The sequence below is a fragment of the Dendrobates tinctorius genome, unplaced genomic scaffold (genome assembly GCF_039654945.1).
Source record: "Dendrobates tinctorius isolate UK_male_01 unplaced genomic scaffold, ASM3965494v1 ptg000272l, whole genome shotgun sequence".
NCBI classification, from domain to species: Eukaryota; Metazoa; Chordata; class Amphibia; order Anura; family Dendrobatidae; genus Dendrobates; species Dendrobates tinctorius.
The window spans coordinates 9,562,501-9,584,371 of NW_027361939.1; the positions used below are offsets into that span (position 1 = coordinate 9,562,501).

Below are 21,871 nucleotides of genomic sequence, written 5' to 3' on the forward strand. Positions count from 1 at the left end.
TTGCTAGAGTATTCTGGTGGTCTTCTTTAGCCTCTGATGTTGGGGAATATGTGTCTGCATGTGATGTTTGTGCCCGTGCGAAAACCCCCCATAACCGGCCGGCCGGGGAATTGGTACCACTGCCAATTCCTGAGAGACCATGGACCCATTTGTCCATGGATTTCATCACCAACCTTCCCCGCTCCAAGGGTAATACCATCGTTTGGGTTGTGGTAGACAGGTTTAGTAAGCAGGCACATTTTGTACCTTTGGCAGCTCTACCTAATGCGGAAACATTGTCCAGATTGTTTGTTGAGCATGTGGTGCGGTTGCATGGGGTACCCTTGAATGTGGTGTCTGATAGAGGAGTGCAATTTGTTTCCAGATTTTGGAGGGCTTTTTGTAAGAGGTTGGGCATTGGTCTGTCCTTTTCATCTGCCTATCATCCAGAGTCTAATGGGCAGACCGAGCGGACCAATCAGTCTCTGGAGCAAATTCTGCGTTGCTTGACCTCAGCCCGACAGGATGATTGGTGTTCTGTGTTACCGTTGGCCGAATTTGCATTTAACAACCGCATTAACCAGTCTACGGGTACATCTCCCTTTTTCTGCAACTATGGGGTTCATCAACATTTTGGAGAATTTTCCCGTTTGAATTCTGGGTGTCCTGGGGCGGATGAGACGATCCAGCGGTTGGGGGAGGTATGGCGGGAGGTCCAGATTAACATTACGAAGGCTAAGGATAAATATAAATTTTTTGCAGACAAAAAGCAATCCACGGGACCAGTGTTTCAGGTTGGAGATAAGGTATGGTTATCCACCAAGAATATAAGGCTCAAGGTCCCCTCCGCGAAGCTTGGACCCAAGTTTATAGGTCCCTATGAAATTACCGAAGCAGTTAACCCGGTGGCTTTTCGGTTGCGTCTCCCACCATCTCTGCGGATCCCAAATGTTTTCCATAGGGCCCTTTTGATACCTGTGAGGTCCGGTGGGGAGGGACCATCAGCTTCCCCGCCACCAGTTTTGGTAGACGGGCAGTCTGAGTACGAGGTGGAACGAATTGTCGATTCCAGGTTGATCCGTCATGCCCTTTAATATCTGGTACATTGGAAAGGCTACGGTCCTGAGGAACGCTCGTGGGTTCCTGCTTGATCGGTTCATGCAGATCGGCTGGTCCGGGCCTTTCACGCAAAGTATCCTGAGAAACCTGAGGGTCCAGTGGCCCCCATTGAGAGGGGGGGTACTGTCATGATCCAGGATGGGGTTTTGCTTTGGCCCATCCTGGTCAGACAGGGGGTTAATTGCTTCTGCCTCTCTCTGGCAGAGGGCGGCTATTTAATGCTCACTGGACCTGGGTCCGGTGTCAGTTATACTCCTGCCCTCGGCTGAGTTAAGTGACCTCTTGTTACGTGTGCCTTGTGCCTAATAACTTGTTGCTTGTTTGGTTGTGATCTGGTTCTGTCCCTGTTACGAGTTCTGCCTGACCCTCTTGTACCGCACCGTCCTCTCATGTATGACCCTCTGCTTGTGACTCGACTGCTCTCTGCTTGTCCCTTTTGTACTGCACCGCCCTCTTGTGTATGACCTTTGGCTTCGTCTGACCTCCCATCTGCTTGTCCCTCCTGTACCTCGTTCGCCCGTATTGTGTATGATCTCTGGTTTGCCTGACTCTGAGTGTTCTTCTATCTCAGTAAGCAGGATGCTAAGCCCCGCCCCCTTGTGGTCACATGACCGTAGGTCCCGTGCCTGCTTGCTAATACTTCAGCGTTCAGATCCTGTGCGTCTGTACTTTCCAGCTGTTACTGTCCCCAGGACCCCTACAGCGCTGGTGAGTCCCTGCTCAGCGAGGGCTGTACGCCGGCGCTGTCAGGATCCTGACAGGTTCCTTCAGTTTAGAATAACCATTCCTAGTTAGTGTGGAAAGTTTTGAGGCTCTTGGCAAAAGGGTGCGGTGTCCCTAGGAGTTGGTTAATGGCAAGTAAATCATAGATGTTATGGTATTACTCAGCCAGGGAGGGGTTATGGCTGGAGTTTATGGTCCTATGGGTTGTTTAGCGATCATTAGAGCTTATACAGTGGTTTGCGAAATTATTCATATCTTTTGGTATTTTTGTGTTTTGGTGCCTCAAAACCTGGAATTTCAATGGGTTTTTTGAGGGTTTGCATCAGTTCATGTAAAGAATATATCTAGATTTATGAATATTTGTTTTTTTATTTATTGTGAAGCAAGCAACAAATAGGATAAAATAACTGTAAACTTCAGTGTGTATAACTATTTATCCCCCAAAAAACAGTACTTTGTAGAGCCTCCTTTGGTACAATTACAGCTGCAAGTCACTTTGGATAAGTCTCTATGAGCTTTCCACATCTTTCCATTCAGATTTTTACTCATTCCTCAAGGCAAAACTGCTCCAGCTCCTTCAAGTTAGGTGGTTTCCTCTTGTGAACATCAATATTCAAATCAGACCACAGATTCTCAATTGGATTAAGTTCAGGGATTTGGCTAGGCCAGTCCAAAATATTAACATGTTTCCCCTTAAACCTGTTGAGTGTTGCATTAGCATTATGCATTGGGTCATTGTCTTGTTGGAAGGGGAACCTCCGACCAAGTCTCAAATCGCTGACATACTGAAACAGATTTTGCTAAAGAATATCCCTGTATTTCACACCATCCAGCTTCTCCTCGACTTAGACCATTTTCCTTGTACCTACTGCTGAAAAACATCACCACAGCATGCTGCTGCCACCAACATGTTTCACTGTTGGGATCATGTTCTTGGGGTGATGAGTTGTGTTGGTTTGGCACCAGACATAGCATTTACCTTGGTGGCCAAAAAGTTCAATTTTGGTGTCATCTGACCAGAGCACCTTCCTCCATACATTTGGGGAGTCTCTCACGTGTCTTTTGCAAACTCAAAACGAGCCTTACAATTTTTGTGTGTAACTAAAGGCTTTTTTCTGCCCACTCTTCCATAAAGGCCACCTCTATGGAGTGTACGGCTTATTGTGGTTATATGGACAGATACTCGAATCTCTGCTTGGGAACATTGCAGCTTTTCAAGGTTACCTTTGGTCTCTGCGCTGACACTCTAATTAATGCCCTCCTTGCCCATACAGAGAGTTTTAGTGGGCGGCCCTATCTTGGCAGGTTTGTTGTGGTGCTGTGTTCTTTCCATTTGATGATAATGGATTTGATGGTGATCCGGGGAATCATCAGAGATTGAGATATAATTATACAAACCAACTGTGACTTCTACTTCAACTTTGTCCCTGACTTGTGTGGACATCTCCTTGGTCTGTGTGGTTTGGTTAGTGGTGCCTCTTGCTTAGCGGCGTTGCAGCCTCTGTGGCCTTTCAGAAAAGGTAAAGTGTGTATACTGACAGACATGTGACACTTAGATTGCACACAGTTAGACTTATTTTCACTGAGCATGGGACTTATTAAGATAATTGCTTGCACCAGAAATTTTTAAGGGCTTCATTGTTCATTGCAAAAGGGTAGACTTCATATGCACATGACAATTTTTATCTATTTGATCCCATAAATTAAAATGATGCCTATATTTTTCGATTTCTGTTAATAAATTTCTTCTGTGGCCAAATTTATCTAATCTGATATGTCTGTTTTATTGGATACTGTGATAATTGCTTGATGATGGGAGTGATAAAAAGTAGAAGCTGTGGTCTGAGGACCACCAAGTCATAATACCAGAATCACGTGCAAAATAATAAAGGGACAGATCATGTCAAAAGCAATACAAATTGAATACTCGTTTTGGACAAAAATAGTCTTTGGGCGCAGATGCCTAAGTATAACGGTGTCACACATAAAATAACATTCATGCAACTTGCAAGTAAAATCTGTGATTCCCTATTAGAAAAAGGCCATGAAAAATGCTTGCTATAGACTTCATGCTATTATCACGTGAATTGACAGGACACATTGAAATTGCATTATTCCAGGATATTGCTGTGATTATAAAGCTACTTCTGGATGAGCCCATGTTATCATTACTCCTCATCCTAAATCTATTTAATACATCAGGGTGTAAATGTACGGTACTTTTTATTTCACTTTTTTAGCCGGAGCAGAATATTTTTAACTAATAGCATGTTTTTAGTGTACCCTTACCATTCATTCAGCTGACTAATATGTGTTGGATATAAGACATTTTGCCTCCATCAATCACAATCAGCCACAGCTTTTTTAAGCAATATTGGTTGTTTGTGAGGGGTTTCAATGAAAAAAGAGAATTGTTAAGATGAAAGAAGCCCTCTATCATATCATGTCCTCTGGGCATATAGGTAGAACTGATATTCAGCTGAGCATACAGTATTTCCATCCTGGTAGGAGGAAGAATTTCTTCTGGCACATAACATCAGAACTTTCCCACCAATGGTAGAGAATGAGATCAAAGAAACTTTTGATATCTATAGTTGATGAACCTGAGTCCCCCTGTGATGCCCTTGGGCTGTCTGATCATGCCAGATGTTAGGGCATATGTTACTACAACGTAACGGTAACCTAAATAAATAGTACAGTAAGTGTCATGTTTCAGCATATTAACCTTCAAACTATTAAGAAAGGTAAACAGGAAAAACAATCGAAAAAAACTATAAAATGTTCTAAAAGTTCTGTGCTAAAAAAACAGACCTTACAATTGTTAGCATTAGCAACTACTATAGCTGCTAAGTTGCTAATGTTAAAATCAGTTTTTAAGGACTCTCCCAACAAAAAGAAATTCAATGCATTATCATGACAAGCTATCAAATCCCTAAACAGGGTGTAATCCACATAACAACCGCAGGGTGGTCACATGTAGAACCATCTAATATATACTTACCTTGTAATGTCTTCACATCCTGTTCCATCCAGATGTGTCCGGATCCCAGAATTCCAAGCAGCAGAAGTTCACCGACCGCCATATTGGGACACCCAAGTGATGGGTGTCTCAATATGGAAACTGCTGGTGGTACCAGCTTCTTGCACGGCACCACCAGCGGAACACCGTTGCACCACACACACACACACACTGTACATGCCGTATGCACCACACACACACATACTGTATACGCCGTACGCAGTCTCTTGCGCGGTACCACCAGCGGAAAACCATCACGAATATGCCGCCACTGTGATCAGCCGAATGATTCACTGACCGCTGCCATCTTTGTACAGGAGGAGCACATGCGCAGTTTTAATGTGACCACAGCTATCTGTCTGCACAAAGATGGCGGCAGTCTAATTTACTGCACCTGCGCAAATTCCGCGCAGGCGAGGTGAATCATTCGGCTGATCCCAGCGGCAGATGTGCGACGTGTCTACAGGCAAAGGAGGCCGGTCACATTAAAGGCGCTTTCCCATGAACGAAAGTTCATTTTAAAAATTATAAAACAGAGGATTCATTTTGTGAGGTAAAATATTTCACTGACTGTTTTTAAACAATATTTTATCTCAAAAAATGTATCCTCTGCAAACTCCTGCTGTAATGTCAGTATTGTCTTTTGCTTCCTCCCCTGCCCAGGAGCTGTGGTATGTTCTGTACATGGTTAGACACAGACAATTTTTAAAATGAACTTAGGTGGGTGAGCACATGGGGGGGGGGGAAGATTCTCAAGGCCGCAAAGGCTGCCCCCATTGTGACATTACCGCCCTCCCGATACGATAGCATGGGGCCTCCATCTAGTATAGCATAAACATCTCCTTACAGAGTATCTCAAAATCATCATGTTTTGGTTTTGTTTTTTCATAACTGGTTAGTTACCTTGCATCACTCGTAATGGGATATTTTGATGCAAGAGCAAAGGTAAGAAAGTATGTTCTGCTAGTGAGCCAGTAGGGAGTTGTAGTCGGAGAGAAAAAAGTCAATACGTCCATACATTGTGCTGAGGAATCAACCAGAGCATGGATAATAGTGTCATATATCATGGGGTTTCTATTCTGTTGCTTAATACCAGGAATTTGACATCATATTTTTGGTGCCATATTGGAGCCTCTTAAGTTCTAAGCCCTTTAGCAGTTGTCTATAGGTATGCACAAATGCTAACAGATCCAAAAATGCAAAAGAGTTGTCCACTACTTTAATATTAATAACCTATTCTTGTAAAAAGTCATCAACATTAGAATGATTGTGGTCTAACACTCGACAAACTCAGTGATCAGCTATTAGGCCGGAGTCACACTAGCGATAAAATCGGACGAATGCAATGCGACTAAAAATCGCATTGCAGTCGTCCCAATGTTATTCTATGTTGCTGCTAGCATCATGCGTTTTTTTATCGGATCCGTTCCTCGGACCGAGACAATCGCAGCAGGCTGCGATTGTCACCGATTTTCGGATCGGATTTGCCAATGCAAGTCTATGGATGCGATTAAAAATCGCTTTGAAAAGGCACCATACGTGTGACTTGCGATTAAATCGCAAGACTTCTCCAGGTCAACAGGAAAGAGCATCAGGCATTGGCATTGGATGTCAATTTGATGCTTAGATGCAAATAAAATCGGTTCTTCGCCGGAAATTCCGATGACAGACGGATCCCTGGACAAGAAATCTTTGTGTGATTTTGTACCGTTAAAATCGGTCCGAATTTTTAATGGTTGTGTGTGACTCCAGCCTTGCATCTGGCATTGGTCAGATGTATACAGAGCTTGGAGCTGAACACTGGAGCTAATCTGCAGTACTATATACAGGAGCATGTACAGAACTGTGTCCGCACAATAAATGGTTTACATCTGGCTAGCTGATCGGTGGGGATGTCGGACCACCACAGATCTTCGATCTGACAGTGATGACCTCTCATGGATAAGTCATCAATATAAAAGTACTGTACAATCCCTTTAAATGAAATGATGGCAACTAGACATGAGCGACTTTGCCTTTTTTAGGGTCGAGTCGGGTTTCATGAAACCCGACTTTCTCAAAAGTCAAGTCGAACGAAATCGGCCGACTATAGGGAAAAGTCAGGAAACAGAAAACCCAATGCAAGTCAATGGGGAGAAAAGTCGGCAGTGAGTGGAGGACTGTAAACACACCTGGCATGAATTTTAACCCTAGAGGCAGCGAAATCTCTCTCTCTCTCTCTTCTCTCTCTCCCTCTCCCACTCCCACTCCAGCTAGGCTCCCGCTTCCCAACGCTTCTCTCATTGGCTGAAAAAAGTCACGTGCAAGCATTCGGCGAAACACGACTTTGGCGCTTGGGTTGCCGACCGCATGGCCAACTTCACACTGTGGTCGGGTTTCGTTTCATGAAACCCGACTTTGGCGAAAGTCGGTGACTTTTGAATCTGACCGACCTGTTTCGCTCAACTCTAATGGCAACGAAGCCTACCACCTGCAGTAACCCTCGCTCCACTACAACACTGCACACAGGGCCGGTTTTAGGCAAAGTGGGGCCCTAGGCAAAGTTTAAAATTGGCCCCCAAATGCTAACATATTGCACATCACAGAAGCATTTCGATTGTATTTACATGCGCTGAGTTCAGGCCGCTAAATGAATGTGATCGACAAAATTGAAGAAATCGTTCAGCACTTGTTTCCCGGCCTCGTTCCACCATCTGAGAAAGAATGATGGGAACAGAACGATCACTAATGGATCACTAAGGGTGTGTGCACACGTTGCGGTTTTTGCTGCGGATCCGCAGCGGATTTGGTCCTGCGGATCCGCAGCAGTTTCCATGCGGTTTACAGTACCATGTAAACCTATGGAAAACCAAATCCGCCGTGCACATGCTGCGGAAAATTCAGCGCAGATTTGCTGCGGTTCATTTTCCGCAGCATGTTACTTCTTTTTTGCGGAACCGCAGCTGCAGTGTACGTTTCGGGACATACAAATCAATCTCTCTCTCATCCGCACTGCCCAATCGCACTAGAACCTGCATTAAATCCTCAGGAAAAATGCATGTGTTTTACAGTGCGGTTTCTGCTAAGAGATATGGATTCTCTGCAGAAAAAGCCGCAGACTAATCCGCAACTTGTGCACACACCCTAACAGATCACCATACAGTATCATGTTATCAGCAGCACATCTACAGTTTACACCCCATAGTCCATCATATAATATAATCTGCCCCATAGTCCTCCATATAGTATAATACACTCCTCATAGCCCTCCGTATATTAAAATACACTGCTCAGTCCTCCATATAGTATAATACACTCCTAATAGTTCTCCATATAGTATAATGCACCGCCATAGTCACCCATGCAGTACAATTCACTTCCCATAGCATAATGCACCCCATAGTTTTCATGTAATGTATTCCCCATATTCTTTGATACAGTATAATGCAGCCCACATATAGTATAATGCAGCCACCCAACAGAGCATAATGCAGCCACCCCACAGAGTATAATGTAGCCCCGCCATACAATATAATGTAACCCCCATAGAATATAATGCAGCCCCCCTCTTATAGTATAATGCAGCCACCCCTTAGAGAATAATGCAGCTACCCCAGAGTATAATGCAGCCACTCCACAGAATATAATGTAACCCCCCATAGAATATAATGCAGCCCCACCCCCCATATTGTATAATGCAGCCCCTCCATAGAATATATGGCAACCCCCTCATAGGATATAATGCAGCCCCTTATATAGTATAATGTAGCCCCTCCATAGAATACAATGTAGCCCTCCTCATATAGTATTATGAAGCCCCCATCGAATATAATAAATATAATACAGCCCCCCATAGAATATAATGTAGCCCCAAATAGAATATAATACAGCCCACCTCCCCATAGAATATAATGTAGCCCCCCATATTATATAACACAGCCTCCCCCTATAGAATATAATGTAAAATGTACCCCCATGGTATATAACACAGCCGCACAGTATATATCCCAGCACCACATGGTATATACCCCAGCCCACCATGGTATACAGTCCAGCCCACCATGGTATACAGCACAGCATGGTATATAACCCACCATGGTATAATAGAGCCCACCATGGTATAATACAGCCCAGCATGGTATACAGGCTGTATACCATGCTGGGCTGTATATCATGGTGGGCTGTATAATACAGCCCAGCATGGTATAATACAGCCCAGCATGGTATACAGCCCACCATGGTATAATACAGCCCAGCATGGTATATAGCCCCCCCAGAATGGTATAATACAGCCCAGCATGGTCTAATACAGCCCAGCATGGTATATGCCCCCCCCCAGAATGGTATAATACAGCCCAGCATGGTATATCCTCCCCAGAATGGTATAATACAGCCCAGCATGGTATAATACAGCCCAGAATGGTATATAGCCCCCCAGAATGGAATAATACAGCCCAGCATGGTATAAAGCCCCCCCAGCATGGTATAATACAGCCCAGCATGGTATAATACAGCCCATCTTGGTATATAGCTCCCCCAGAATGGTATAATACAGCCCACCATGGTATACAGGCTGTATACCATGCTGGGCTGTATATCATGGTGGGCTGTATAATACAGCCCAGCATGGTATAATACAGCCCAGCATGGTATATAGCCCACCATGGTATAATACAGCCCAGAATGGTATAATACAGCCCAGCATGGTATATAGCCCCCCCCAGAATGGTATAATACAGCCCAGCATGGTCTAATACAGCCCAGCATGGTATATAGCCCACCCCCATGGTATAATACAGCCCAGCATGGTATATAGCCCCCCAGAATGGTATAATACAGCCCAGCATGGTATATAGCCACCCAGAAAGGAATAATACAGCCAAGTATGGTATAATACAGCCCAGCATGGTATATAGCCCCCCAGCATCGTATAATACAGCCCAGCATGGTATATAGCCCCCCAGAATGGTATAATACAGCCCAGCATGGTATATAGCCGCCCGAAAATGGTATAATACAGCCCGGCATGGTATAATACAGCCCAGCATGGTATATAGCCCCCCAAAATGGTATTATACAGCCCAGCATGGTATAATACAGTCCAGAATGGTATATAGCCCCCCCCCAGAATGGTGTAATACAGCCCAGCATGGTATAATATGGCCCAGCATGGTATATAGCTCCCCCAGAATGGTGTAATACAGCCCAGCATGGTATATAGCCCCCCCCAGCATGGTATGATACAGCTAAGCATGGTATATAGTCCCCCCAGAGTGGCCCCACAGTCCAATACTCACACTTTTAAAAAAAAAACACTCCTCACCTTCTCCTCGCACCCGCGCTGCTGACTGCTCCTGTCTCCTCCTGCTCTGTCTCACCGTGTCAGAGGCAGAGCGGGGAATGATGGAAGAGGGAGTGTCAGCTGATGCTCTCTCCTCCATCCCTGCCTCCTTCAATGCTGCGGCGGCCCTGCCTCACAGGGGCCCCATAGCGGCTGTGTGATGTGCCGCTGGCTGGGGGCCACTGGGGGAGCGGGGGGTCCTAGGCAGCTGCCTGGTCTGCCTGCCCCTAACGCCGGCCCTGACTGCACAAGAAGCTCTCCCCTCACCTACTGTATGCTCACCCAGCCCTTTGTAGATTGTGAGCCCTCGGGGGCAGGGTCCTCTCTCCTCCTGTACCAGTCGTGACTTGTATTGTTCATGATTATTATACTTGTTTTTTAATATAACATTTTTCACATGTAAAGTGCCAGGGAATGAATGGCGCTATAATAATAAATAATAATTTATGTAAAACACACTCTTATGTCAGCTCACTACTATTTTCATTGCTTTTCAGGATGACATTAAGGAGAACGATGGAAGTCTATTTGCTGACCCTGACCAAACATCTCCCGAGAAGAAGGACGGTGTGAAGTGGCAGAAGCCTCGCTTGACCCGCAGGACTCTAATGAAATGTTGTCTGGTTAAATGGATACTGTCCAGTACATCACCTCAAGGTCCAGGTATCCAGACTCAACCAAAATGCTGCTCTAATGTGTTTCAAACCTGATAAATCTGACGATTGTAGTAATGATGCTTGTGCTGGTCTAGAAAACTTGCCCATATTGTGTTGACTTGTACCTGCTGCACAGTGCCTTAGGATATGTGCACACGGAGTTTTTTGGCTCTGCGGATTTTTTGGTGAAAACCGCAGATAAGTCCGCAGGACTATCTGCGGATTTGCCTGCGGTTTTACACCTCATAATGGATGAGGTGTGAAACCGCAGAGTTTCTGCACAAAAGAATTGACATGCTGTGGATTGTAAACCGCAGCAAAACCGCGACGAAAAATCCGCAGCATGTGCACAGCGTTTTCCAGTTTACCATTGAAAACAATGGTACTGTACAACGCACCTAAATCTGCTGCGGACCCGCAGCTGCAGAAACGCTGCGGATCCGCAGCAGAATCCGCACCGTGTGCACATACCCTCAAACATACATTGGGGTGCTGTTTAAAATGATGCACTTTATGCTAATGATGGTACCACGTAGTGGATACTCCTTTGTGTTAAGACTAAGGGTATGTGCACACGCTGCGGATTGCAGTGCGGATTTGGCCGCGCGGATTTTGTAAAATCCGTAGGTAAATCTGCAGGTCAAAAAACCTGCGGTTTTACCTGCGGATTGCTCTGCGGTTTTGCCCTGCGGTTTTTCATCTCCACAATGGAGGAGATGGCAAACCTTGTCAATTCTTTCTGCGGTTTCAAAACCGCAGAAAAAACGAGTGGAAAAATCCTCACCATCTGCACTGTGGTTTTTTATTCCCATAGGGAATAATGGTACTGTACACCGCAGCAAAAACTGCTGCGGACCCGCAGCAGCCAAAACCGCTTCGGAACCGCAGCAGAATCCGCAGCGTGTGCACACACCCTAAAACCACATGATGCCTTCTTGCAAAAGGTGTCCATAGACAAAATATAGTCTCTGGCATAAAGAGGGGTTTGAATTACTATTTTTTTATTTTGATCACTGTGATAGGTTCTATCACAGTGATCAAAATGGACCAATAAGAAAAATCTCCTATTGTTGCAGGGTGCCAACCGGCAGATCTCGGCGGGCTCACTGCACATGCGCCTGCCATTTTCTTCCAGGAAGAAGACGCTGAGAGACCGGGGGACAGAGCTGGAGGGTTCAGGGACACCGGAGGTACCGGGGAGGCTTGGGGGACATCATTTCTCTCTCCTCTGGTATGCCAGATCATATCAGAGGAGAGAAAAAATAGATGGGAAATCTGACTTTTTTTCCGTGAATAACGGTGGATGGTAAAAACCGACTCGAATTGTGTTCTCTGGGGTAGCCCACACCCCGGAGATTTTACAACGCTGGGGGGTTCTATAACTTTACTTCTCGGCGGAATAAGTATAATTAAGTGCCGCCGTTAAAAGGTGTATTGGCGGTCGTTAAGGGGTTAAAATTAATTAATTTTTTTTCTATCTGAATAACATCAATCACATTTATTATTGGAACATTAAACATGTAATTATGCTTCAGCGCAGGGGCCACGGCCGGCACCTGCCTGCAGAAGGGTTTTTTTTACCTCTGTATGTACAGATATTCACTATGTAAGCTAGGGGGCAGGTCAGTGAGGGATTAGTAATCAGAGCACCACATGAAGACCCCCCACAGGCCTCCCCGGAGCATGAGCATATCATTAACACAAAACTGAAAATAAATATTAAACACCAACCACAAGACGGATTTCATCAACCAAGGTATCATTGCAATCAGTATAACGGCACTGATCTAATTCCTGCTGACAGGTTCCCTTTAAGGCCTCTTGTATACTACCTGATTACCTTTTGTACAATCAGACATCTATATAGGTGGGGTGACCTTACTGTATGTCTCTAATTTCCTATGGAAACATATGGAAGAGAATTAAAATGCTGCAGTTTTTTTACATGGATGAGCATACATGGCCCAGTTTCTCCCTGCGCATGCGCGATCTTACAATAATTCTTTGGCTGAGACGTCAGCCTCTGCAGTGTTTATAAATAGCAGGACATGTCCTGCGTTTCGTTTCACTTTTTTTTGGCTGTTCCTTCCAATTCACACCAGTTAACTATCAGGTAATCTTTTCAAGACTATTTACGGTAATCATATGTTGGCATGACTCTCATTACTTCCCCTGACGAAGCCCTGCTTGCTCGGGTGATACACGTGGGGCCACGGTCTCCATTCCACTCAGGACCCGGATTCGGGGGGCTTGCCCGTGTATATGCTGAGCATTTGGTAATTTAACCCCTCATCTCTCTAAACTTCCATGGGGCTTTTGCCTGTATTATATTTGCCTCATGAGCCAGCAGGTTCAGATTAGGGATGATTTTTGCACATATGTGTTTTTTTGTATATTGGGAATTGTATTATTCATTCTGAGTGGATATGGTTTTGTTTGTTTTTTGGTTTTAATTATGTTTTAATATATTTTGCGTTTTGCCAATAAAAAAACTTTTCCAGTATTATATTCACACTAAAATTCTTGTGGTGTGCATAATTTGCAGTGGTGCTTTCCTCTTTAGCATCAGGTCCTGATGATGTCGCATGTCAGAGCTATTGCTCTGCACCAGAATCCCAGCCCTTGCAGGACTCTGGGGGTCCAGAGCGCTGCAAGACCACCAACTGTAGAGAGACATCAGCGCTGCTCAAAGACCAGCAAGCGTCAACACTGATTTACTGTTAGCGGTTGTGAAGGGGTTAATGCAGAAACCTAGAACAGTACAGTTCTATGCACTGTGTAGTGACCCTTCTCAAGTCCTATTGACTTTGGGCAAAAGAGTAAAACAAAAAATTATGTCTGGATGGTCAAAAACTATCTGGCTCCTGAAAGGGTTAACCATCCATGTGAAGGATGGAAAATAAATAGCAAAATTACAAAGTCAACCTTACACGTCTGAAATAATGCCTTTGAATGAAAATAGTGATTATATTTCATAATTGCGCAGCAGCGTTGTCTGTATGAGAATAGTGAGCAGGATGAATGGGTGAAGGAAGCGTCCTACAGTGACAGGCAGAAGCCATCGGATGCTTCCGTATGAGGTTACTTTTATGTGGCCATTAAAAAGTCCATGCGAGCAATGTAAAAATTGCCACCAACAATCGCATGTAAGTTTTTACAATTTAGCTCCATTTTAAAATGGGAACCCGATTTTACAAAGGTAATTTACACTATGACCACTAGATGGTGGAGAAACACCATGAATCACTTTGAGACCTAGAGACGAAAACTTTAGTATGAGGGATGAAGTATCTTTTACTATTCTACAGGTTGTAGTACAGTACCACAAAGGTGGAGTAACGGGTGCAAACATAGTGAATAGAACTATTTATCATGGAGGACAGAAAGAAGCAGAAAGTGTCCCTATAGCCACACACCTAAACTTGGCTTGGGGCTCCACTTAACAAATATGAATAGTAGACCATATCATACATGACTGTCCAAATTACAAGAGATGCCCTTATGTAGCTCTTCCTTGCTTAAAGAGGATTTCCGGGACGTCTTTATTTTTTTTCACTATGGGCCTAAGAACTTGCACATCTAGAATTGGCAAACCCACTGTTCCTAGCAGCAGCTCCAAATCTGTCAGATTTTGAATGCATCGCCTGTGTACAGCGCCACCTTCAGGTTAACCACTGATCTTCAAATGGATACAGAGCTGAGCTCTGGCTGGGTCTTTCCATCACTTTGATCTTCTTTTGACCTTCTAGATATTCTTTTGTTGATTTGGATATATGCTTAAGGTCATTGTTGTGCTGGAAAGTGAAATTCCTCTTCATCTTCAACTTTTTATCAGATACATTAAAGTGTTGATGCAAGATTCACTGACATTTAGAACTGTTCATATTTCCAACCACCTTTACCCAGTTCCAGCTCCCAACAAACAGCCCCAAAGTACAATGCTGCCTCCAGCATGCTCCACTGTGGGTATGGTGTACTTTTTCTTGATGTGCATTGTTGGCTTTGCCAAACGTCCAAATTTTGTCTTATCAGACCATAACACGTTTTCCTACATGCTTTTGGCAGACTTGTTATATATTTTTGGCAAAACATAACCGGGCTTGAATGTTTTACTTCATAAGAAATATCTTCTGTCTTGCATGCATATGAAGAATATGGAAGGTTTTTGTCACATGCAGTACACAACCAATATTTGCTAGCCATTTCTGCAGCTCCTTTAATGTTGCTGTAGGTATCTTGACAATCTCCCTGACCAATATTCTCCTTGTCTTTTCATTACATTTTGAGGGACATCCAGTTCTAGGTTAAGTCACTTTTGTGCCAAATTTAAGTCACTTCTTGCTGATCGTTTGCACAGTGTTCCATGGTATATCTATTGCTGTGGAAATTATTTTGTACTCATCTCCTGACTGATAACTCAACAATGAGATCCCTTTGCTGTGTTGCAAGCTCTTTATGGACCATGGCTTTTTACTTTAAAATGCAACTAAGAATATGTCAATGAAATACAATTAGAAATGCCAAACTTTATATGGGTTCATCAGAATAACTATAAATGATGGCAGCTGTGTAGTGGCTACTATTTAACATGAGTTTAGATGTGATTGGCTAATTCTGAACTCAATCACATCCCCAATTATAATAGGGTGTTCACACTTATGCAACCACATTATGTTAATTTTGTTATTCTTATTTTCCCCCACAAAAGGATTTAAATTTGCTTTTCAATGGATTTGCATAGATTGTGGGTGACATTAAAGTTGAGAAAGTTCTGAAATGATTCTTTTTGTTATATATTTTTTTTGCCTGATAAATGAAAAAAATGGCATTTTAAAAGGGGTGTATAGACTTTTTTATATCCAATATAACTATATATATATGTGGTTAGATAGTTCTAAAAGTAGAAGTGACAATGCTTTACTTTTATATACTAGCAAACGTGAAATGAATGAAGAAAAGAAAAATCTAAAGTTAATCAATATTTGGTGTCACCGGCCTTTGGTTTCAAAACAGCATGAAAGCATCAATTCTCCTAGATACACTTGCATTCAGTTTTTGAAGGTACTCGACAAGAAGATTGTTTCAAACAACTTTGAGAGCTAACCACAGATCTTCTGTGGACGCCACTTGTGCAGATCCTTCTCTCTCTTCATATAACCCTACACCGATTCTATGATATTTAGATCAGGGCTATGTGGGACCAAATCATCACTTCCAGGACTTCTTGTTCTTCTTGTTGATATTGACTTTATGTTTGGGTTTGTTGTTCTCCTGCAAAATAAATTTGGAATCAATCAGACGTCTCCCTTACAGTATTACATGATGGATAAGTATCTGCCTGTATTCCTCTGCATTGACGACGCCATTAATTCTGGCCAAATACCCAACTCCATTTACGGAAATGCAGCCACAAACTTGCAAGGAACCTTCACTGTGCCTCAATGTTTCTCCAGATACTGACTATAGTACCACTCTCCAGCCCTTCATTGAACAAACTGCCTTTAGCTAAACATGTCACATTGACTCATCAGTGCACCTGCGTCCATTTTTTTGCACCCCAGTTCATCCGTTTTCACGCATAATTGAGTCTGTTGGCCTTGTTTCTATGTTGAATAGGCGAGTTTTGGCCACAATTCTTCCATGAAGACCTCTTCTTCACAGAGAACTTCGAACAGTAAATGATGGGTCTAGCTGAGTCCCACTAGCTGCTGCTACTTTTGAGCAGATGGCACTACAGGATATATTACAATTTCAAAGGGAAGTAACATGATGCATCTTTCACCTGCTGCACTAAGTTTCCTTGGCTGACCAGAAAAATATTCAGGATTGAGAGTCCTCAGTAGTTGATACCTTTTAATGGCTAACTGAAAAGATGGTAATACATTGCAAGCTTTCGAGACTACTCAGGTCTCTTCATCAGGCTAGACTAATACAAAATCTGAAGTCACATATTTATGCACAATACAGCCTAGAAAAAATGCAATAGATAAGACAAGTGACGTGAAGCAGAACTATCAATATGGGAGAGGGAGAAACATAAATATAAACATTGGACCAGTTCATAGATAAGGAGTCTTGGCTGACCATTGATTCTATGGTTCTGAACGTTGCCTAGTTCTCGACTCCTCAATGCTGAGAAAAACAGACACTTTTCCATCAAACAATACCATCAGGGAGGCATCTGACTGGCTCCAAATTTAATCTGCAGCAGGACAATGACCCCAAGAATACAGTCAATGTCATTAAAAACTATCTTCTGTGTACAGAAGAACTTGGAGTCCTGGAAATTATGATATGGTCCACACAGAGAAGTCATCTCAACATCACTGAGTCTGTCTGGAATTACATGAAGAGAAAGAACGATTTGTGCATGCCTACATCCACGAAAAAACTGTGCTTAGCTCTCCATGATGTTTGGAAGAACCTCTCTGCTGAGTTCCTTCAAGTGCAAGTGTGACTAGAAGAACTGATGCTTTGATGCTGTTTTGAAGTCAAAGGGTTGACACATGAAATAGTGATATTATTTAGATTTTTCTTTCTTCATACATGTTGCATTTTCATGAATAAAAATAAAATAATACTTGCTGATGCAGTATAACTACCTTGTGTCTTGTTGCTGTTCTCAGTCTTTCCATTGTGTCTGACCTATAACATAGATAGATTGTAAGCTTGCAAGCAAGGCCCTCACTCCTCTTAGTATCTGTTGAATTATATGTTTTCCCTGCTATGTCTTTATGGTCTGTACAAGTCCCCTCTGAAATGTAAAGTATCGTGGAATATTGTCACGTCGGCGGTGGTAGCCGCCGCCGTCCCAGCAACAGTGGGGCCTGCCGCCGCCTTTACTTACCCGCACTCGCCGCGCCGCTCTGTGCCTGCCTCCTCTTCCTTCTTCTCCATCCGATTTGTGCCTGCTTCCTGCGGGCGCCTTAGGCCGCGGGCGCGCACTCTGCAGATCCTTTAACCTTGCAGCGCCTGCCCAGCGGTCTGAGCGCCCAATCAGCCGACTGCAACAGGGTATATCAGGCATCTCCAAGATGGTGGAGACGCCTGATTATCGTGTGGATTTCCCTTCTTACGGTATCGTGGCCTGGGTGTTTAGGGGTTTCTCCCCTTCTCACTCCTTCTACTCCTTTGTCCTTTGTCCTGTACTCCGCTGCCCAGTCCGGTACTCCGTGTCTCGGTCCTGTACTCCTGTGCCCAGTCCTTTACCCCACTGCCCAGTCCTGTACTCCGGGTCTCCCTCCTGTACTCCGTGCCTCCGTCCTGTGCTCCAGTGCCCAGTCCTATGCTCCAGTACCCAGTCCTACACTCCACTGCCCAGTCCTGTACTCCGTGTCTCCCTCCTGTACTCCATGCCTCCGTCCTGTGCTCCAGTGCCCAGTCCTATACTCCACTGCCCAGTCGTTTACTCCGTGTCTCCGTCCTGTACTCCAGTGCCCAGTCCTATACTCCAGTTCTCAGTCCGGCACCCTCCACTCAGTCCTTCGAGCCGCCCCTCTTGGTTCTAACAGTCGCGGCATCTGTCTTCCTAGGGTCTGCACCTAACGGCCCCTGTATAGGGGTCGGCACCACCTGGCGCGCTCACCCCTAGGAGCTCCAGTGCCGCGATCCAGAGGGTCCACTCTCGGACGTAACCCATTTGTTATCACAGCATACGTCACAGCATAATCAGGCCATGGACCCTGCTAGCGCCTCGGCGGCCACCCAAAAAGAATTGCTCTTTTTGCGTGAAAATCAGACTAGAATAATGTCCTTTATGAAGTCCATGGACACCCGCCTTTCCGCCTTACAAACCACCGACCCGGGGAACGCCCCGTTGCTAGCAGGACTCCAGCAGGAGCTCGCGCAGCAGCGTGACGCCCAATCCCACATTCTTAGCTACATGGCGTCCGTGGGCGACCGACTCCAATCGCTACAGTCCTCTGCTGCCGCTTCTGCCCTACCTGGGGATCCCCTATCCCATCCTCCACCACGCTTGGGCAAACCTCCCAGGTTTAGCGGCGACCCCAAGTTGTGTCGGGGGTTTTTGAACCAGTGCCGTTTGCACTTTGAACTCCTGCCTCAGCAATACCCCTCGGATCGGGCCAAGGTAGCTTTCATTGTGTCCCATTTAGAGGGAGAGGTCTTAGCGTGGGTAAATCCCCTCTGAGAGAGAGATGACCCGGTGGTATCTAGCATCCACAACTTCCTGGATACTTTCCACAGGGTATTTGATGAGCCTGGCCGTGTGGCCTCCACCACAAAGGCTCTTTTCAATCTTCGCCAAGGCTCCCTCACCGTAGGTCAATATGCTATCTGCTTCCGGACTCTGGCCTCTGAACTGGGCTGGAATAACGAGGCTTTGGTTGGGGCCTTTTGGAGGGGACTCTCGGGTAAAATAAAGGATGAGCTGGCTGGCCGGGACACCCCTCCCACTCTGGAGGATCTCATATCCCTAGCTACCCGTATTGATTTACGGTTCCAGGAACGCTCCCTGGAGTCAGTTAGGGAGAAGAGATCTTTTCGGCTATACCAGGCGCCCATTCCCCGCTCCCCGGCGTCTTCCAGTAATTCCACTCCTGAGCCCATGCAAGTAGACCGTGTAAGGTTGTCAGAGCAGGAACGCAGGGAGAGAAGGACACAGGGTCTTTGCCTTTATTGTGGCGGGGCTAATCATTTTGTGCGCACGTGCCCAGTGCGGCCGGGAAACGCCTCTGCCTAGGCCAGGTAAGAGAGGCCTCCCTAGGTGACACCGATTCCTCTCTGCCCCTTACTATTTCGGCTTTAATTGTTTTAGGTCGGGAGCGCAGATCTGTGGAGGCGTATGTGGACTTGGGTGCGGCTGGTAACTTCTTCCGGCTCAAAGAAGTGGACCAGCTGCGAATTCCGGTTGTGACGTTAGAGAGTCCGCGCTCCATCGCTTCCGTGGATGGCAAACCGCTACCTGAACCTATCACCATGGTCACCCTTGAGGTGGAGATACAAGTTGGAGCTCTTCACCGAGAAAAAAATCGCCTTTTATGCTTTGCCCAGTTTGTCCCATGCCGTGCTCCTCTGCTTACCCTGGCTTCGTCTACACGAGCCTGTTCTAGACTGGCATTCTGGGGAGATCCTGCGTTGGGGACACTTCTGCCATAAACGCTGTCTGTTGCCGGTATCTCGCCCAAGTCCGCAGCAAGCTCCTATCAATCTTCCTGGGCTTCCTACGGCTTACCACTCGTTTGACGACGTCTTCAGTAAGAAGGAGGCTGAGATACTACCGCCGCATCGTGCCTATGACTGCCCTATTGAGCTGTTGCCAGGAGCAATTCCTCCCAGGGGAAGAATTTATCCCCTGTCTCCAGCAGAAACCGCGGCCATGTCTGAATATGTCCAGGAGAACTTGGCTCGGGGTTTTATTCGGAAGTCATCTTCTCCTGCTGGAGCGGGATTCTTTTTCTTCCGGAAGAAAGACGGATCCCTTCGGCCATGTATTGACTACCGGGGCCTGAACAGTATCACGGTCAAGAATAGGTATCCCCTGCCGCTGATCCCAGAACTCTTTGACTGCTTGAGAGGGGCCCGGATCTTCACCAAATTGGATCTGCGGGGAGCCTACAACTTGATCCGAATCCGCTCCGGGGATGAATGGAAGACGGCCATCAATACTCGGGACGGCCATTACGAGTATTTGGTTATGCCCTTTGGTCTCTGTAATGCCCCGGCGGTTTTTCAGGAGTTCGTTAATGAGATCTTTCGAGACCAACTCTACTCTTCTGTCGTGGTATACTTAGATGACATACTCATCTTTTCCCCTGACTTATCCACTCACAGGAAAAGTGTTCGGCGGGTTCTGCAACGTCTACGGGAGAACAGACTCTACGCCAAACTAGAAAAATGTCTGTTCGAGCAGTCCTCGCTAATCTTCCTAGGGTATATCATCACGGACTCCGGAATAATGATGGATCCCGAAAAATTGTCTGCCGTGCTCAAGTGGCCACATCCGGTTGGAGTAGAAGCCATCCAGCGGTTCCTGGGTTTTGCGAACTATTACAGACAGTTCGTTCCCTTCTTCTCCTCGGTAACCAAGCCCATCTCTGCTCTGACCAGGAAGGGGACCAAACCAAATGCCTGGACTCCAGAGGCTGAAGAGGCCTTTCTTGCTCTGAAGCAGTCATTTGCTACCGCCCCGATTTTACATCGGCCGTTGGTCAATAGGCCCTTCATCCTAGAAGTGGATGCCTCTTCTACTGGTGTGGGAGCGGTGCTTTCTCAGCGGGCGACTTCTGGTCAAGTGGTACCGTGTGGATTCTTCTCTAGATCGTTCTCTCCCGCAGAATGCAATTATGCCATTGGGGACCTGGAATTACTGGCCATTAAGATGGCCCTGGAGGAGTGGCGGTATCTTTTAGAAGGGGCAGTTCATCCATTCATAATCTTCACGGATCACAAGAATTTGGCATATCTTCAGTCCGCACAAAGGCTCAACTCCAGGCAAGCCAGGTGGTCGCTATATTTCTTCCGGTTTGACTTCAAACTCCATTTTCGACCTGGGGACAGAAACATCAAGGCAGATCCTCTGTCCAGGTCCCTACAATCACCTGAGGTTGAGGAGGGTTCATCTCACATCATTGAGCCTGCCAAAGTGGTCACCGTGGCGCCCGTGACGCTTTCTCCCATTCCGCCAGACAAGACCTTCGTTCCACAGAATAAGAGGTCTGAGGTCCTGGATTGGGGGCATTCTTCCAAGGTTGCGGGTCACGTCGGGGTCAAGAAAACCCTCAGCCTTCTTTCGCGCTACTTCTGGTGGCCATCCCTTCGCCAAGATGTGACTGATTTTATAGCCTCCTGTACGGCTTGTGCTCTGAACAAGGTACCTAGAAGTCTGCCGTCCGGCCTGCTCCACCCTTTGCCTCCTCCTGAAGCCCCTTGGTGACAAATTGGTATGGATTTCATCACCGATCTTCCACGTTCTTCCGGATTTAGTACCATCTTAGTAGTGGTCGATCGGTTCTCCAAAATGGCCCATTTCATCCCTCTGCCCGGATTACCCACGGCATCTGAGCTGGCCAAGGTCTTCATACACCAGATCTTTAG

At 45.5% G+C, this 21,871-nt stretch overlaps 1 protein-coding gene across 2 annotated transcripts in view; it reads left to right on the forward strand.

The window, feature by feature from the left end:
- Positions 1 to 21,871, forward strand: part of LOC141070517 (calsenilin-like) — a 241,082-nt gene that overhangs the window by 46,481 nt on the left and 172,730 nt on the right. For both annotated transcript variants that reach the window (XM_073559520.1, XM_073559521.1), the window contains exon 2: positions 10,658 to 10,823. In XM_073559520.1, coding sequence (XP_073415621.1) covers positions 10,658 to 10,823 — 166 coding nt within the window. The remainder of the gene's footprint in view (positions 1 to 10,657; positions 10,824 to 21,871) is intronic.